Source organism: Populus euphratica, unplaced genomic scaffold, assembly GCF_000495115.2.
Source record: "Populus euphratica unplaced genomic scaffold, PopEup_1.0 scaffold309.1, whole genome shotgun sequence".
Lineage (NCBI taxonomy): Eukaryota > Viridiplantae > Streptophyta > Magnoliopsida > Malpighiales > Salicaceae > Populus > Populus euphratica.
The window spans coordinates 253568-270879 of NW_011500043.1; the positions used below are offsets into that span (position 1 = coordinate 253568).

The 17312-nt window shown below is 31.0% G+C and overlaps 2 protein-coding genes across 2 annotated transcripts; both read left to right on the plus strand.

Annotated features, from left to right (window-relative positions):
- The first annotated feature begins 968 nt into the window (after positions 1-968).
- NAC070 (NAC domain containing protein 70) lies at positions 969-3764 on the plus strand. The gene is made up of 3 exons (XM_011001200.1): positions 969-1236; positions 2581-2858; positions 2970-3764. Exons 1-3 carry the CDS (start codon positions 1074-1076, stop codon positions 3624-3626), a joined length of 1098 nt encoding a protein of 365 aa, XP_010999502.1. The 5' UTR covers positions 969-1073; the 3' UTR covers positions 3627-3764.
- An 11421-nt stretch (positions 3765-15185) lies between these two features.
- On the plus strand, positions 15186-15557 carry LOC105107338 (uncharacterized). Its single transcript, XM_011001231.1, has one exon. The coding sequence runs from the start codon at positions 15186-15188 to the stop codon at positions 15555-15557; it is 372 nt and encodes a 123-aa protein (XP_010999533.1).
- The last annotated feature ends 1755 nt before the right edge of the window (positions 15558-17312 follow it).

The following is a 17312-nucleotide window of genomic DNA, read 5'->3' on the forward strand; positions in this document are numbered from 1 at the left end:
TAATTTTTTTGATATACATTGACATAAAATGAGATATAATAAAATAATATTTCATCGATATTTACATATATATTTACCAATTTTATAGTGCAAATATATATATATATAGTTCATTCATTCAGTTATGTATCAATTTTATAGTGCAAATATATATAGTTCATTCATTCAGTTATGTAAATGTAGTATATTTTGAAGTATATTATGCGTGAAGGAAAGAGAGAAGAAACCGTGCTTGATGAAAAGGAAGAAAAACAATCTATACTTGGCAACACAGGTTCCCGTGGTTTTCTACCCGCATACCTTTGATCCAACCATGGAAGATGAGCGCAGAATCAATTAAGCGGATTTACCAAGAGAGAGATCTAGGGATTTTAATATTAAGTGGCCCTTTTTGCTAAGATATGTTAAGAAAGTTTTTTAGGCCCTGTATTATTTCTTTTGCGTAGCGTATCAATTTCAGACAAAACAATTGGTTCTTGTCAGTGCCTCAGTTCTTCAGGAAAATACAACGTATGACCGTTGTATGACCTTATCACTCCGAAGCCTTCCAATTTATAAGTGAAAATATGGGTACCGAATCCTATCTTAGGATTTCATCTGTATTATTAACTTTGTATTTTTCACAGAAAAGAAACCCTATGGCCTAATTAATTTGGCAATGCATGTACGTAGTAAACCTGCATATAAAATTAAGGAAAGGTGTGACCACGCTCCACAAAAGCATGTGGAGATATGAAACCATCCTAGAGTAAAACCACAGCAAAAAAAAAAAAAAACTTGGTTAGATATAAGCTATGGTCTAAGTCCTCATGCTTGCCTTTCACGATATCTTTAGCCAGGCCCGCCGGCGTAGTAATTGGCCGTCAACTTTTCTCACATCACCATACAAGTAGTTCCCCGTTGACAATCATCGTCGTATTTAAGCCCCAAGGCCGAAGAAAATGAATGCTATTTACACATTTATACACCCTAACATTTAAGGAGTTAGTGTCATCTATAAAACTGCTAGTTAAAAGTAACGATTGGTATTTTTTTCAGCTCATCATCCAAACTGTTGTGCTAGTTGCTTGGTGATGGCTACGTCTTCTGGTGGTGTGCCTCCAGGATTCCGGTTCCACCCGACTGATGAAGAACTGCTCCATTACTACTTGAAAAAGAAGGTTTCGTTTCAGAAGTTTGATATGGAGGTCATTAGAGAGGTGGACTTGAACAAGATGGAGCCTTGGGAGTTGCAAGGTAAATATTATTTGAACCATAATCTAAGTTTATTGTGTGGTGTGCATATACTTGAGTTTATGGATTTCTCAGACTATACAAGGATTTTAATTGAAGCTCTCTTCAAGATGATATGCTTTGGTTGAAACAATTCCACCCTCTTTATGCTGATTTTTGTTTTCATTCATAATGCTTTAATCTTAAAATAATTTGAAAATTACCATTTTCATTATGAAGGTTTTATTCATCCCACCAGGGAGTAAAATTTCATCTTTTTTTTTATGTATATTATTATTTTGCTTCAAGTTTTGTACATAAATGGGAATTACATGAGTAAAAACCTGGAATTATTAGTTCATACCAACAGGTTACAAACAATGAGATCCACTACATCAACCAATTAAAACATTACTTTTATTTTCATCTGAAAAGTTGTAGAAATAAGTAAACATTAGAGCCCGTTTAGTTGTAGAGAATAGTTTTTCATTTTGTATCTTCGTTTCTCTACTTCCTTTCCTTTTGTATAAAAAATGTGTTTATTTAGTGAATGTGTAAGACTATTTTCTCACTTTGGAAATTGAAAAGTAGGTTCAAAAACATTTTTTGTCTAAATAATTTTCTAAACTTTTTCTTATATATATATATATATATATATGTATGTATATGTATATGTATATGTATATGTAAATGTATGTATAACTTGGATGAAAAATTTTATTTACCCTAATCGGTTTTAATATATTTTCATGTAATATATCACATGGGATGAGCAAGTGATTGTCTTGTTCATAACCTTGTAATTATTTTTTCATCAATAACATTAAAAAAACAGGTGGAAATGTATAGAGAGAGAGAGATTAAATCCTAGAGAAAAAAGTAATGGAGCTCTTGTACTCATATAAATTACATGTAGGATAGAGTAGAGATTTTTATAAATAATAGAGGATGCATGTTTTGTCACCTAAAAAAGGGAAACAAGTGTTTTCTATAAAAAAGTCCAAGGCAAAAGAAGAAGAAGAAGAAGAAGAAGAGTATTTCAACATAGAGTGTTATTATTTTCTATTTTTTATGTAGATATTTTTCAAAAAATATAAATTAGTTTCTCATGTTTAATTAGCTTTTCATCATCCATCCTCAATTGTATTTTTGTGTAACCGGAGGTTAGAACATTTTAGACTCTCAATGCAATAATATATATGTAATGCGCTATGCCTTGTAGATTTGGTTATCTGTTCCTAAACATATATATAGTTTCTAAAATTGTATTTTACATCAAGCACATGTGCGTATAAATTAAAGATTTATACTATCTACGATGAATTTGATGATTTTACTGTATATAGTCATGCATGGATATGTGTGCAGAGAGATGTAAAATTGGGTCAGCGCCTCAAAACGAGTGGTATTTATTCTGTCACAAGGACAGGAAATACCCGACGGGGTCACGAACCAATAGAGCAACGAATGCAGGGTTTTGGAAGGCAACAGGGAGGGATAAGTGCATCAGGAACAGCTACAAGAAGATTGGAATGAGGAAAACACTTGTTTTCTACGGAGGAAGAGCTCCTCATGGCCAGAAGACTGACTGGATCATGCATGAGTATAGGCTTGAAGATGGCGACGATGCTCAAGGAAACCTGGGTGTAAGTACTCTCTCTATCACCCCAGCATTACAACTCAGTGAATCAACTTCATGACATATTGATCAAGGCATTGGCTTCTTGTTAAGATATTTGTTCTGTATGCATGTGCAGGAAGATGGCTGGGTGGTATGCAGGGTGTTCAAAAAGAAGAATCTATTCAAGGTCAGTGGTGAAGGAGGAACTACAAGCATGAACTCATCTGACCAACAACTCCACTCGTCAAGCAGCAATCAATCTCGAACTTTCATGCACAGAGACAGCCAATACTCCCTCCGTCAAAACCATAGCCATGGAAATATTCAACAACCCTTTGTACTAAGCAAGGCTGAGCTAGAGCTTCACTATCCTCACATGGCAGCACCTCATCAATACTCTCTCTTCCAATCCCAAACCCTAATGCCAACTAATAAGTCCTTAGGTTATGACTACTCGGGTCTCCCTAAGGAATCACCGGTCATGGTTAAGCAGCTAATGTCAAGCTCTAGGGATTGTGAGAGTGGCAGTGAAAGTCTGAGGTACCACGCTTGTGAGCCAGGACTAGAGGTGTGCACCTGTGAAGCACCTCAGCAAATGGTTGCAGGAAGAGAAGATCATCAGGGCTTGAATGAATGGGCTATGCTCGATAGGATTGTCACTTCTCATTTAGGAAATGAAGATTCTGCAAAAGGGGTGAGGTTTGATGATGCAAGTAACGCACCATCTGCGCACGCAATCAATCAGCTCCCGTTACGTGGGGAGATGATGGATTTTTGGGGCTATGGAAAATAGTGTTTTGTTTTTAGTTCCTTCCATATCTCTTTTTGAATGACTACTATGAACATGGACTGAAACCGGTTCGCAAAAATGGCTTTCCTTTATATTTATTGTTAATTGTAATTGATTATTGTTTGTGGGATATATATATAGTTGGACTCAATTCAACTTGTTAGATTATAACGATCTCTGGTTAAGTTTAAAACAGGAAAAAAAAGAAACCCTAAGAAATAATCAACAATTTCTTTTTCTTCCTCCAAAATCGAGATTCAACTCAATGGGTCTTTGGAAAACACGAATACCAATTGAGATACAATTTATGAATTTCTGCTAAAGTTTAACAGTATTTGCTATTATTAACATCAAAAATAAATTAATTTCTCTCATCTGCCATATCAAATTAATCCACAATATCATTCAAATATGAATTTCAATATACATTGCCCGATCTTCCTCATTTATATTATTCCACATATATGGCAACATTAACTAATATTGTAGAAATCTACTTCACAACATTACAATCAATCATAATCATTTTCTATAGCGTCAAAAACAATACTATTCAATCACACTTCTAATTTCCCCTAATTTTTCAATTCTATGCAACCAATTTACTTTAGGCATAATATTTTCCCTCCATTACAAACTACTAATCACATTAAACCAACAAGTTTAAATCAAGTTTTCCAACCTTTTCATGTTTCTTTCACAAACAAAATCACCCCAAAGGTAATCAATTCTGCATTTATACACACATAACAACTATTAATCAATATTCACACCACCAATTAAGGTGTAACCATAGAATCTTTATATATTCAAAATCCCAGTTAATATCTAAACACATTATAAACATCAATTAATAATACAATCCATAAATTAATATCCATGCCATCACATTAAATCATTTCATTTCAATTTAATTCCTAACATATCACAAACCAATAATTAATATACACATTATCAATTTAGGGTTTTAACATAGAGGTTTCACATTTTCACATTTCAATGCAATACTTAACACCCAATTCCTTACATTTATACCAACAAAAACATAACAATGTGACCTATATTTTCTCATATTTACACTATAGTTAATCAAATTTCAACTCCATTAATTTAAATATTTATTCCAAACAATCAATTATATTCAACATTTAGATTTCTCACACTTACAAATTTATGAAAAAGATGGTCAAATTTACTAATTACTTTGGGGAAAGGGGCTAATGTTTTGAAAGAGAAGAAAAAGAAAAATGGTTGGGATAAAAGGAACTTTCATGTTTTAATCCATTTAAAATCATTGATGAAATTTGTATTGGTGTCGCTGACAAAAATTTTAATGATTTTTTATTTTTCTATTTTAACACCTATTTTGTCAGAAATTTATAAAGGAAATGTTGTCATCATTTTTGTTGCAAAATTATTGATAAAATTTATTTTTATCAATTCAATTGCTTTTTCCTAACTTTCTAGTTATGAGATGGAATAAGCTTCATAACTAGTTTCTCTATATTTGATAGGTTGAGTGAGACTGAGTAGTTGAAAAATATCAATGAAATATATTTTTATCTATGTTTCAGTTATTTTTTCCTAACTTTTTTGTTGTGAGATGCAATAAGTTTCATAACTGGTTTCTTTATTTTTGATGGGTTGAGTGAGACTGGATAGTATAAGGTGAAGTACAATAATAAAAAGCATGGTTAGTTCACAAATTAAAATGAGATGAAAATTAAAGCAAAAGTTTTGATTTTGAAAAAATAATTGAAATAAAATCTTTTAAATATAGATGATAATGGATAGGTCAACATTGCTGGTAATGATTTTCATGGTGATTATTTAAATGATGATTCTATGGTAAAGTGCAAACTAATCTAGTTATGACTTGTTAAGCCTTACACTACTAGAAAATTATCAAACACAAATGAAAATATCGATAAAAAAAATATCATCGATAAATAATGTGTACCTTTTACATTGTGTCAAGTTTATTGGTAAGTTGAGAATTTAGATAAATTTGAAAGAATTTGAATTTTTTAGAGAAAATTGATAATGATTAAAAGGTATTATTTTGAATAATTTTGAATTCGACCAATGATAGTTAATTAACTGGGTACTGATAATTTGTTTAATTCACATTATAATTAATATATATCATCATCAATTCTATATAGATTTCATATAAGTAATGGATGATTATTCTTGAATATGTTGAGTTTCACCCAATGAGTTCTGTATGATGAATTATTGTAATGGGGTAGAAGGTTTATTAGTGTAGGAGGTATTATATGTCCTTATAAGAGGTTTAAAAATAAAAAATTTCTTTATCCAGATATTACAATGCATCTTCTACTAAAAAAACATTCGTAAAAAAATATTAATGTTGATTTGTATATATAGAACCATATGTTCCGTATGAGAATATGGTAGATATGATAATTGAATCAACTTCTAGTTCTAAAAACGTGCATAGAGTTATAGATTATAATAATAATTTTTATAAGAGTATGGTGATGGATGCAATAAGAATGAATTAGGGTTATGTAAGTGAATGTTCAACTATAGATGAAGAACCAAATACAGACATAGCTAGGGTTTTTAAAGTTTTGAAATATTTTGATGATTCATTATAGGATGGGGGTATAAATCACACTAAATTATTGGTCATTGCATAAGTATTCATTATTAAGTCAAATCATGAGTTGTGTGATGCTAGTTATAATAAAATTATTGAATGATCGAGAAGTATTTTACGTGAAGGGAATAAATTGAGGCTAGTAAATCAATCTTTTGGATTTTTTACAACTTTGTGGTAAATTATTTTAATGAATTGATAACTGTTATGATTTGAGTTATTTGATTGGAACTTGTGTTTGATAAATTTTGGATATGTTTGGAACTTTAGATGAATTTTGTTTCAATGTAAGGGAATGTCTTCTTGTGTTTTATGCGTATCTCAGTAGTTATTAAACAGTAACTAACCTTTAAAACCAAAAACAAATTGAACTATTATCTATAAGCTGTTTTTTTTTTTAAATTTCATGCATATTTTGTTATTTAAGGTTCATATAGTAGTTTTATTTTTAAATTGATTTTAGCAATTTGAGAGGGGGTTTTGATGTATTAGTTGTGAAATTAGTGATGTTGTTGTTGGTAATATGAGGTTGTGAAATTGATTTGTGGGAGTTTATAGGTTTAGGTTAAATAAGAGTATATTTTGATGTTTTAATTGTCTCGATGGTTTAGTTGTAAAACATATTAGGATGTTAAGATATTAATTGAGTTTCATAGATTCTTGTTTAATTTTACTAATCTAAATATTTAGGCTACATGGGGGAAAATATTTTTTGTGTCATAACTCATTTTTTAGTTATTCCCAAAATTTATCTTCTTTCTTTCCAAAATCAAAAATCACAAAATAAAATAATGATAAAAAGAGGGCTAATATTTTGGCAAAAACAAGTTGGGAAGATTTGACATGTAGAAAAAATCATGTTGCAATTTTAGATGGAATTGAGAGCTTCATTATATCATATTTTTCCTAAAAACTAGAGAGATAATGTAGATTTAAGATCAAATCAAATCATTATTGGATGAATTTATATAAAAATTAAGTACGATGATATAATTAGATTTTTAATACGCCAATTTTATTTAATCACAGAAAAAAATAAACACAGGAAAAATTAAAGTTTTATTATATTTAAGAATTAATTTAGGTCCGCCAATTTTATTTAATCACAGAAAAAAATAAATTTTTATTATATTTAAGAATTAATTTAGGTCAAATTGAAAGATTTAATTAGGCACAAGAATGTAATTATACTTTAAATAAGTCAAATTAATTTTATTATGAGCTTAATTGGTGAAACATTAAATTTAGGAGCCTAATTTGGGTTAATTAAGAAAATTAAAATTTTAGGAGATCATATTTAATTTTTATTAAGTTAATTGATTGAAATCAAGGGTAAACTTACAAGAAAATCAAAGTTTTGGAGTCAATTAAATGCTAAATTGAATAAATTCATAACCAAATATCATTTTGCAAAAGACACCGAACTATAGGATCTCGATTGAAATCAAGAGTGCAATTAAAGACAATTAAAAGTTTAATAATCAATTGAGGGTCAAATTGCATAAATCCAAGATCAAAAACTAATATGAAAAATATGTTGAAATCTAGGGCTGAAATTGAAGTTATTCAAGGGAAAATCAAACAAAATTGAAAGTTTGAAGCCAATCAAAGATGAAATGGAGAGAACTAAAAAATCAAAGGACTAGATTTAACCAAAACAATGTTATTTTTAGGTTGACTATTCATCTTCTTCTTTAGAAAAATGACACGATCAAAGAGTTAATATTTTATCCCAAGTGCAGGAGTGTCAAAGTAATAAATAACTCGGCAAGACCGCGGTCTAACCACAAGAAAGTTAACTATATAAATTATAAATAATAACAATAATAATAATAATAAGAACAACAACAATAAACTTAAGCATTACAAAATATAAAGAGAGAGAGCAAGAACATGATCTTTATATGAAAAACAAGATACCTAAATGAATGATAAATGCCTCCTTTTATAGGCTAAAATTAGAAACTATTCATTTGGTAATTGATAGTTGATGTAGTGGCCAATAATTGATTTAGTGAACTTGGTGGATAATAACACTCAAGTACTTTGGCTGGATGAATTGATATTGATGCAATTAGAATTTGACAAAGTGTTCTTCATGAAAGTTATTAGAAATTATCTTTTTCTTCCATCCACCAAATTTCAAAGCATTCGCAGCACTACGGCTCGAGATATGCCTAAACTATTGAGCAGTGTTGCTGGTGGACGTGGTGGATAGCCCTCAAACTCTTGTTTGGATGAAATGTTATTTTTACCATCAGAATTTGAGCAGGTCTTTTTCATGAAAGTTGTTGGAAATTATCTTTTCTTTCCACCCATTAAATTTCACATCATTTGACCTTCTAGAACTCCAATTATCGGTAAAACTCTAAGTAGAATTTGAGTTGGATTGCAGGACAGATTCTGACTTCTCTTTTGTGACCAAACTTTGAATTTAAAAACGACAAATTTGGGTCTTTTCCATGAAAGTTGTAGGCCTATTTCTTATCTTTCCAGCCATATAAACCATTCTGAAATCTAAGATCTATAGTTTTAGATATGATATAATGACTGAACAATATTTGAATTTGAATTAAATCGATATTTCCTTTCCAAACTTAGCCCTTTTTTTATCCTTTCACTTCCAATAGTTAATCACAATAATCAATCCTTTGAATTGTGAGATTAGCAGCATTTAAAATTAGTATTTATTATAAATTAAAGGTATCTTATATTATTAGACTTTTTATTATAAAATATGCTCTAGTTAAAGAGTTATTGATACTTTAAGTGCAAAATAATGATATAAAACCTTGATAAAAATGCACTGTTAAGTACTAATCAAGAAACTACTCGAGTGGCCTCCTTCCCGAGGTGTTCTATGTTTTATCTCTCCATCAAATTAGATATAACTTACATAAAAATGATCATCTGACACTTGATTACATGCTGATATGACCTATTATGGTTTATTGACGCCACAACAGTTGTGGTACATCTTTGAAGTGGCCAACCCGACCAGTCCTTTTCCTACAACAAATCTGAAAGTTTATAATAGTTATTTTAAGCTAATGGTTGAAATGCTTCTATATCGAATCAAAGGCCAAAATTTAGCACTAATAAAGGCAAAACATCCATTTTTCATCTCTTATAAATATGAGTGGATTTCATGACTTGAGGAAGGAGAAAATTAGATGCAAAAATTTAAAAAACAAAAATAGTCTCCCCCTATCATTTTTCCTATCATTTTTCTTTCCCTCTCTCTTCGTTGTTATCTCCACCAACCTCATGTCCTCATAGCCAGGCCACCAACTGTACTACCCCTATAACAAGTAATCTTCCCTTCCTTCTCTTCTCTCCATCCTCCATTTGTGGTGGGGTCATTGCATCTAGAAGGATAATTCATTATACATGCAATGTGAATTATAATCGACATGGTCACTAGGATGGGCTAGCGACCATGTGGGCCTTAAATTGAACTAGTTTCACCCCAACCTAACACAAAAAAAAAAAAACAAAAAAAAACAAGAGGGCCAAGTTTGTTGGGCCACTAGTAACCCAACAGACTTGGTTGGGTTCGACCCAGTTGACTGGATTGGGCCCAACCTATAATAATAATAATAATAATAGAAAAAAGAAAACAATTCCAAAAAAATTCAAAAGTCCTTAGAAAAAAAATTGTGATTTTAGCGTATGTTTTCTACCAATTTTCATAATATTAGGTTGTATTTTTAAATTGTAAGATACAAGTTCAGTATTAAAATACCTAATTTCCTTCCAAACACTTCTTAAAAAGAATTTTAAAATTAAAAAAAATTAATACACTTTTAAATTAATTTTCCTTTTAAAAAAATATTTAGTTATCATCCAAACAACCAGATCCTAAAAATTTTTCCAAGCATATTTTCATAAAAAATTAAAAAAATGCATTTTTTTCATATTTTAAAAAAAGCAAAAAAAAATAGACATCATAAATAGTTTATGATTATCCATTAGGATTTTACCAAAATATCAAAAATTCTTTACTAATTATTTTGTTCATTTTATATTAGGATTTAGATGTAGACTTTAATATTTGGAGAAGTAAAACTACACAATAAAGCACATCCTCAAGTATTAATGATAGAAAGTATAAAATAAATATGATGCTAAAATTTAAACATTAAAACTCTTAGAATTAAAACCAATGAGGTAGAGACTCTCTCACGAAAAGAGATGTGTCTTAGATCTTAGAAAAAGACCAATGGATATGAACTTGATCTAGAAAATCAATCAAAGAATAATGTAGCTTATCTTAGATAGGATATACTGGGGGTGATGTGTCTTTTCTTTGTATGATCAGTCTCTTACTCAGACTCTCGGAGACTATAGCTTTTCTAATAACCATAATACTAGGTGATGATTTGTGAATTTTAATCATAATTTTATGATTAAACCCAAAACTCTTTCCCTTCCAACAACATATCTCTTAGGAAGCTCTCATATTAAGCGTGCTAGTGTCCGATATCGCCCCTCGAGTGACATTTGGAATGTTTCTTTATTTATTTTGATTCGCAACTTACAATTATCAACATAGATTTCAAAGTAAATAGATTAAAAATTAGTTATAAATAAAATCAATTACTTTATAGCTTCATTTATTAATGTGTTTTTGCAGGTTTTAAAATTTTAGATAGTCTTTTATAGAGAGAAGCTGATTGTTTTGTTAATTTCATTCATTTTTTGTTATTTAAGGTTCATATAGTAGTTTTTTTTTTAAATTGATTTTAACAATTTGAGAGGAGAGTTTGATGTATTAGTTATGAAATTAGTGAAGTTATTATTATTAATACGAGGTTATGAAATTTATTTGTGAGAGTTTATAGGTTTAGGTTAAATGAAACTATATTTTGAGGTTCCTATTGTCTTGATGGTTTAGTTGTAAAACATATTAGGATGTTAACATATTAATTGAGTTTTATAGGTTCTTGTTTAATTTTAGTAATTTAAATATTTAGGTTACATAGGAAAAAAAACATTTTTGGAATGCTTTTTTAATTTTTATTTGCAACTTGTAATTATCAACATAGATTTCAAAATAAATAAATTAAAAATTATTTATAAATAAAATCAATTAGTTTGTGGCTTCATTTATTGATATGTATTTGTAGGTTTTAAAATTTTAAATGGTCTCTCATACAGAGGTGCTGTCAATGTTTTTTAAAATAAGATATCATGATAATGTTATTATTTTTTTATCAAATTTATTTAAATGATGAAGAGAATGTCATTAAAGAGTAATACAGATAGGAGCGCTACTAATTTTTCTAGCAATGCTTATGATGAGCATGAGTTATTAGGTGTCAATCATGACCAGACATCTCAAACAGAGACACTCTCACTCGATGCAAACTCTTCGAATACAAGTGCAACTCGTAAAGGGGGTTTCCTTTCTAAACTGGATGTGTACATTAAGAAATATATTTCTTAGAGGAAGCTTGACCATAACATGTAGGTTTGTTTTCCTTTTTTGCATGATAAAAAAATAAACAACAATGGATAATTTTTGCATAATTAATTATTTCCATGAACAAATAGAATTTTAGGTTTACAAATGTAGAAGCTATTCACACGATAACATCATTAATGAAAATGTCTTTGTTTCAGTGGACTCAAGTTTCCAAAAATCTTAAACAAAAACCTGTAATTGATGTTTGGTTTAGGAAATTCAAAGCTAGTACATATATAAAAAAAGAAATTAATATCTAATTCAGTTAGGTTTTTATAATTAATAAATTAATTATTTTATGAAATTACATGTAAGAAAAAATTTTATTGTGAGTAGGTTAGCCACAATATTATATATATATAAAAGAAATTAATATCTAATTCAGTTAGTTTTTTATAATTAATAAATTAGTTGTTTTATGAAATTGACATGTAAGAAAAAAATTTATTGTGAGTAGGTTAGCCACAATATTACTAGAAAAGTGTAGAAGAATCATAACGTTATTAGGTACATTTGAGTTCAAATTGTGATATTTAAAAAACAAACATTAAAATTTTATTTTTTATTATTTTAACCACTTTTTTTTCTTTTCTTCGAATTAGGTTACATGATTTTTGGTAAAAGGCCTGGAAAATATTAAAGAAATATGCAAAAGATAAAGGTCTTTTAGGCTAAAAACATGTAGCTATGTAGATGGATTTCAAACCTTTGCATGTCTCAGAGTATCTGAGACACTCATATCCATCAAGTGATGTTAATATTTCTTATGGTAGTTACAATCTGATTTGAAGAACTAGATTAAAAAGATTTATGGTTCCATTACCATGCATATTGGTGGATCCATTTTGTTTATTTTGCATGCAAAATAGATGATAAAATTTTATTTTATAGGATAATTTTAAAAAAAAACTATTGTATTATATAAAAATATTAAACTAACAATAGCTTTCTTTTGTATGTTATGGTGTTTGAGCGCAATCTAATATTGATGGAGCTTTTTGTTGAAACTCACGCGTGGAATAAGGGCTATCAAAAAGAGATGCAGCAGTCTGTGACTAGTCAAGTCCATAAGTTCATGGTAAGTTAGATTTCATAAAAATAATTAAGTTATTTTTTTATTTGCTATCTAATTTTTTTCAAGAAACATATAATATCTAATTACACAAGAGATACAAGAATGATCATTTAACTCATTTGAAACTCAATTCAGATTTGTGGTTGGAGATTGGATTTATTGATGGACCCGATAGAAATCAAGTTTATAATATCTCCAATACTATGGTCGAGAATATGCAGGTGGATTGTGATGTATCAACCATAGGAATCCCATAATTAGGATCGAGCCAACAATCTAAAGTCATCCAGACAATTATACAAGAATAGATTAAGATGAGATGATTTGACTTAGTGCTGAGATAGTCCAACTTAGGGTTGAGATAACCAACTAGGAGATAAAATGAATATTCTCAAGTAGTTATTGAAAACCTTACTAGTATATATGGTTAATCTTTAAAGAGTTGGAAAAAAAATTATAAGACTAGTCATTGTTAAATTCTCCAATAATTTAATTATGTCAATAACATGCATATTACCGATTGACTTATCAATAGTTTGTTTTATCAATAATATATCATAATTACCGATAAACTTACAGAAAAAAATTAATACATTGTTAAATTCTTCAATAATTTAATTATGTCATTAACATGCTTATCATTAATTGGCTTACCAGTAGTTTATTTTATTAGTAATATATCATAATCACCAATAAATTTATAAAAAAAATTAATACAATTATATTTTTTGTGTCATAATATTTATATTTGTAAATTTAATGATGATTATATTATTAAAGAATTGGCTAAAAGAAATTAAAACCACCGATTATACATGTTTAAACAACCCAAATTCATCAAGCTTTTCCGATGAAATAATCCCGTCAATAATTCTATTAATAAATTTATTTTCGACTAAATTAGTATTTAAACACCGATTGAATTTGATGATGTGCAATATCTGTTAGTTATTTAATTTACTAGCAAGTTGTTGCCACTTGGACCTGACCTCCCATTGACTTTCCTTTTGGAGGTTACAGCGAGAAATCAGAGTTCCTCCCCTGACCTTATTCAGATGTTTGTATTTTTTTTTTCCCTTTATTTTTATTCATCAATACTTTATTTTTTTTATTTGTACACTTTCTTGAAACTTATTGAATTTGCACTTGACAGTTTGTTTTAGATTAAGGAATTCAACTCATGTTGAATAAATTCACCTGTACATTCTTTTACTTTCTGATAGTTTGCTGTCTCTTGGTAGGGTTCATAGATGTGCAAGGCATTGCAATCGTTGCAAAGATATTCTGAAGCTATGGAGATTATTAATCTCTCCCAGAGATTGGTTTCTGATAAGCTACCTGGTGATAAGGAGGAGGAACTTCAGTCTCTCTCAGCTCGGAAGTCCTAGGCCTAGAAGACGCTCATCATGCCTTTCGACCTGTTCCCCTACGCATTCACCCCTCCAATTCACTCTTCATAGTTTTCTATTTCTTTTTTCCTCACATCCATGATTTCTTTTCTTGGGTACCATCATGAAAACCTTATATGATTGCGTTTTCATCTTGTTATTCATTCGTGGGTTTCATATGATATCATAGATTGGGAAAGAGCTACTCAAAGCATGCGAGATTTTCTACGTTATATGCGACGAAAACACAAAAAATGTGTTCAGCCTATTGTAATTTCTGCTCATCATTCTACCATGCTGATCAGCCATCATCAAGACGCTGCAAGATATTATCTGAAAGCTTATATAATGATGCAAGAATGTCGCCTAATTAATCTGTGTGTGGTTAATATTGATGCCTTCCTCTATAATAATTTACCGCTGGCAGATAACTGCCAGGTTGGGTTCGTTGTCATACGTGCTTGATTTTAGATGCTTTATGCGATTCATGCTTCTTGTGTCTGTCAGGCACGGTTCTTGTAAGCACAATACAATAGAGTTCCTTTAACATGATCATCGCAAAATGATTAGTGTGCACATGCAACTAAACTTAATCTGTTCGATCAAATAATGGTTGGTTTTTCAAAGCTGCAGACTTTGAGTAGTTTCCAATTAAAATCATTGACAACCAAAATATAAAAGCTCTAGTCATTCGATCCCGATGCTATTTCTAATTTGACCGCATAGAAGTTGATGGATTTCCGGCATCAGTTCCAATGTTGTCTGATGCTCATTGATTCAATTATGTATGCATTTGCATTCATTATCTTATGCTGACTGAGACATCATGATATAGTTTTAAGTTTCCGTGCTACTTGAGGAAAGTGATTTGATGTTGGTTCCCAGTTGCCGTGCTATTTGTGGAAAGACCTGAACTTTTTAGGAAATTTGAGTTTGGAACTCTATAAATAGGACTAGTGTGAAAGAGAAAATTGGTGTGCTGCTGTTTACTTTGTATTTGCTGATAATGGGTGATTTAGACATGAAGTCGTCCAAAATCTCTTCCGACAGTAATTCTATGGTTGTTCCAAACAATGGCACTGAACAAGGCCACGAGGAAGTCATGTCTAAGGAGAGGAATCTCAACAGAGAAGGAGGGTATGGTTCTTTTGGTTCGATGCTAGACTCTCTACCAACCCAGAGAAGAGGATTGGCAACGTCCTATGATGGGAAATGCAAGTCCTTCGCAGACCTGTCGGAAGCGAGAACAGTGAAAGATTTGGAGAAAAAAGAGCACCCATTTAACCAGAGGAGGGCATTATTGAAAGCAAGAAAGATGTGTAAGAGGTCAAAGGCACAAATTGCTTCAGCGGAAGTAGTGGGTAAGGGGAACCAGTAAGAACAATCAAAAGAAGCAGAGAAAACCTCTGTTCTTTGGGGCCATTATACTTTTAGCAAAGTTGATGGCCATTAAGTTTTCCCAATTTTGTTGATGGGTCTTTTTAGATGATTCTTGTATTCTAAGCCCTTGTCTATAATCACTGTTTTGTTCAATTAAATGACGGCTTTCTTCTTTATTTATATGTTGATATTCTATCAACTTATAATGCTTGCTTGATTCTAAAGTTAGCCATTTGACATGCTTCTTTGTTAATTCTTCTTTGAAGATAAAGCCAACTCACACGAAACTTGAAAGAAACAAGAAAGACCTGCAAAAAGCCCTGGTATTTTCTACAGAAAAGAGAAGGGCAAGGGATTAAGAGAAAGCCCTGTAAACTAATTGCCTATAGGTGGCTTATTTTCCCTTTAAACAAGCAAGAATTCACCAATAAGGGGTAAGCTCGCATCTTTTCCTTAAATATTTTCTTCATCACTGCTGAGTAGAAGAGAAGATCAGTAAAAGAATAGAATATGATTTCTGTATCCTTTTCAAAAGATTACTTGCCCTTATGTGGATCATGCTCCTTTTTTTTGTTTTTGCCTTGCCATATGCAATTCCTAGGATCCTTCAGTTCTTCTTTTTTTTTTGTTTTTGCCTTGCCATATGCAATTCCTAGGATCCTTCAGTTCCCAAACTGCCACCTGAGATAATCTCAAGTCCCTACCATGCACAAATTCCCACATGGAGGAGTTGAATTTCGAACATGCGGTGTCCAATCAGAATAAGCAATAAGTCTTCAAAATGCAGGATGAGTAATGGTTTCAAACATTTCGTTTCCAATATTAAACGCGAAAATAAAAACGTTATGCCTCCTGCGGAAGCTCCTGCGGTCAATCTTCCAGTAAGTAGCTTCATTTGCGAAGGCCGGAGGACTAAACCTTTCCACTGGATGTTGGAAATCATCCATGAATGTCCTGTTTCCCAACCGAGCATTCTATTCTGTTTTTTGGGTGTGTTGTAGATATCGGAGAAGGAGAACCAACTGGACTCTTACGAGTCTAGCTTTCCTGTCCCGAATCCTGCTATTTTACTTCCACATTCTGGCAATTCAAAAAGCTGATGAGTGCTAGGATTACACACATGAATTTGTGTTTCTGTAGCTAAGCAAAGCAAAGCAAAGCAACCTGGCAATATGAGTTTAATAGGGGCATGCACCTTAAGATCAATAAAATCGTGCTTATTCCCCCTCTGTATCCACTGAAACAAATTTATAAAAATATGATCTGTCTATGGGATTTGAATGGAGCTGAAAATCAAATTCATAAATCGAAGGAATCAATGATTACTGCACGATCTATTGTGATGCAAGGCTTGGAAACCAGGGTTGGGAATCACGCATTATTATAACTTGCAGACCGACTTGAATCTGACGAGGGTCTTGACACTTAGTCTTGATAGATTGTCTGACACGATGCTATAGAGGAAGCTAGAAGCCACACCTTGTTGTATCCTTCTTCGATCTTGAGCCCTTTCAACGTTTGAGGAATCCGTAGAAGACACAAGACAGGATGTTTGCTACGAAAGGGGAACAGCAAAACCAATACTAAAACTAAAGGAAAAGAAAAAACAGTAGCACAGAAACAACCCACGCAACAGCATGGGGTTTATTTATATAAGAAAAGAAAGAATATTTCATGGGAGTACAATTCTATAAGACCTTCGAAAGATATGAGTACCATGGAGGGACCTTACAATTGTAATACAATCCAACAA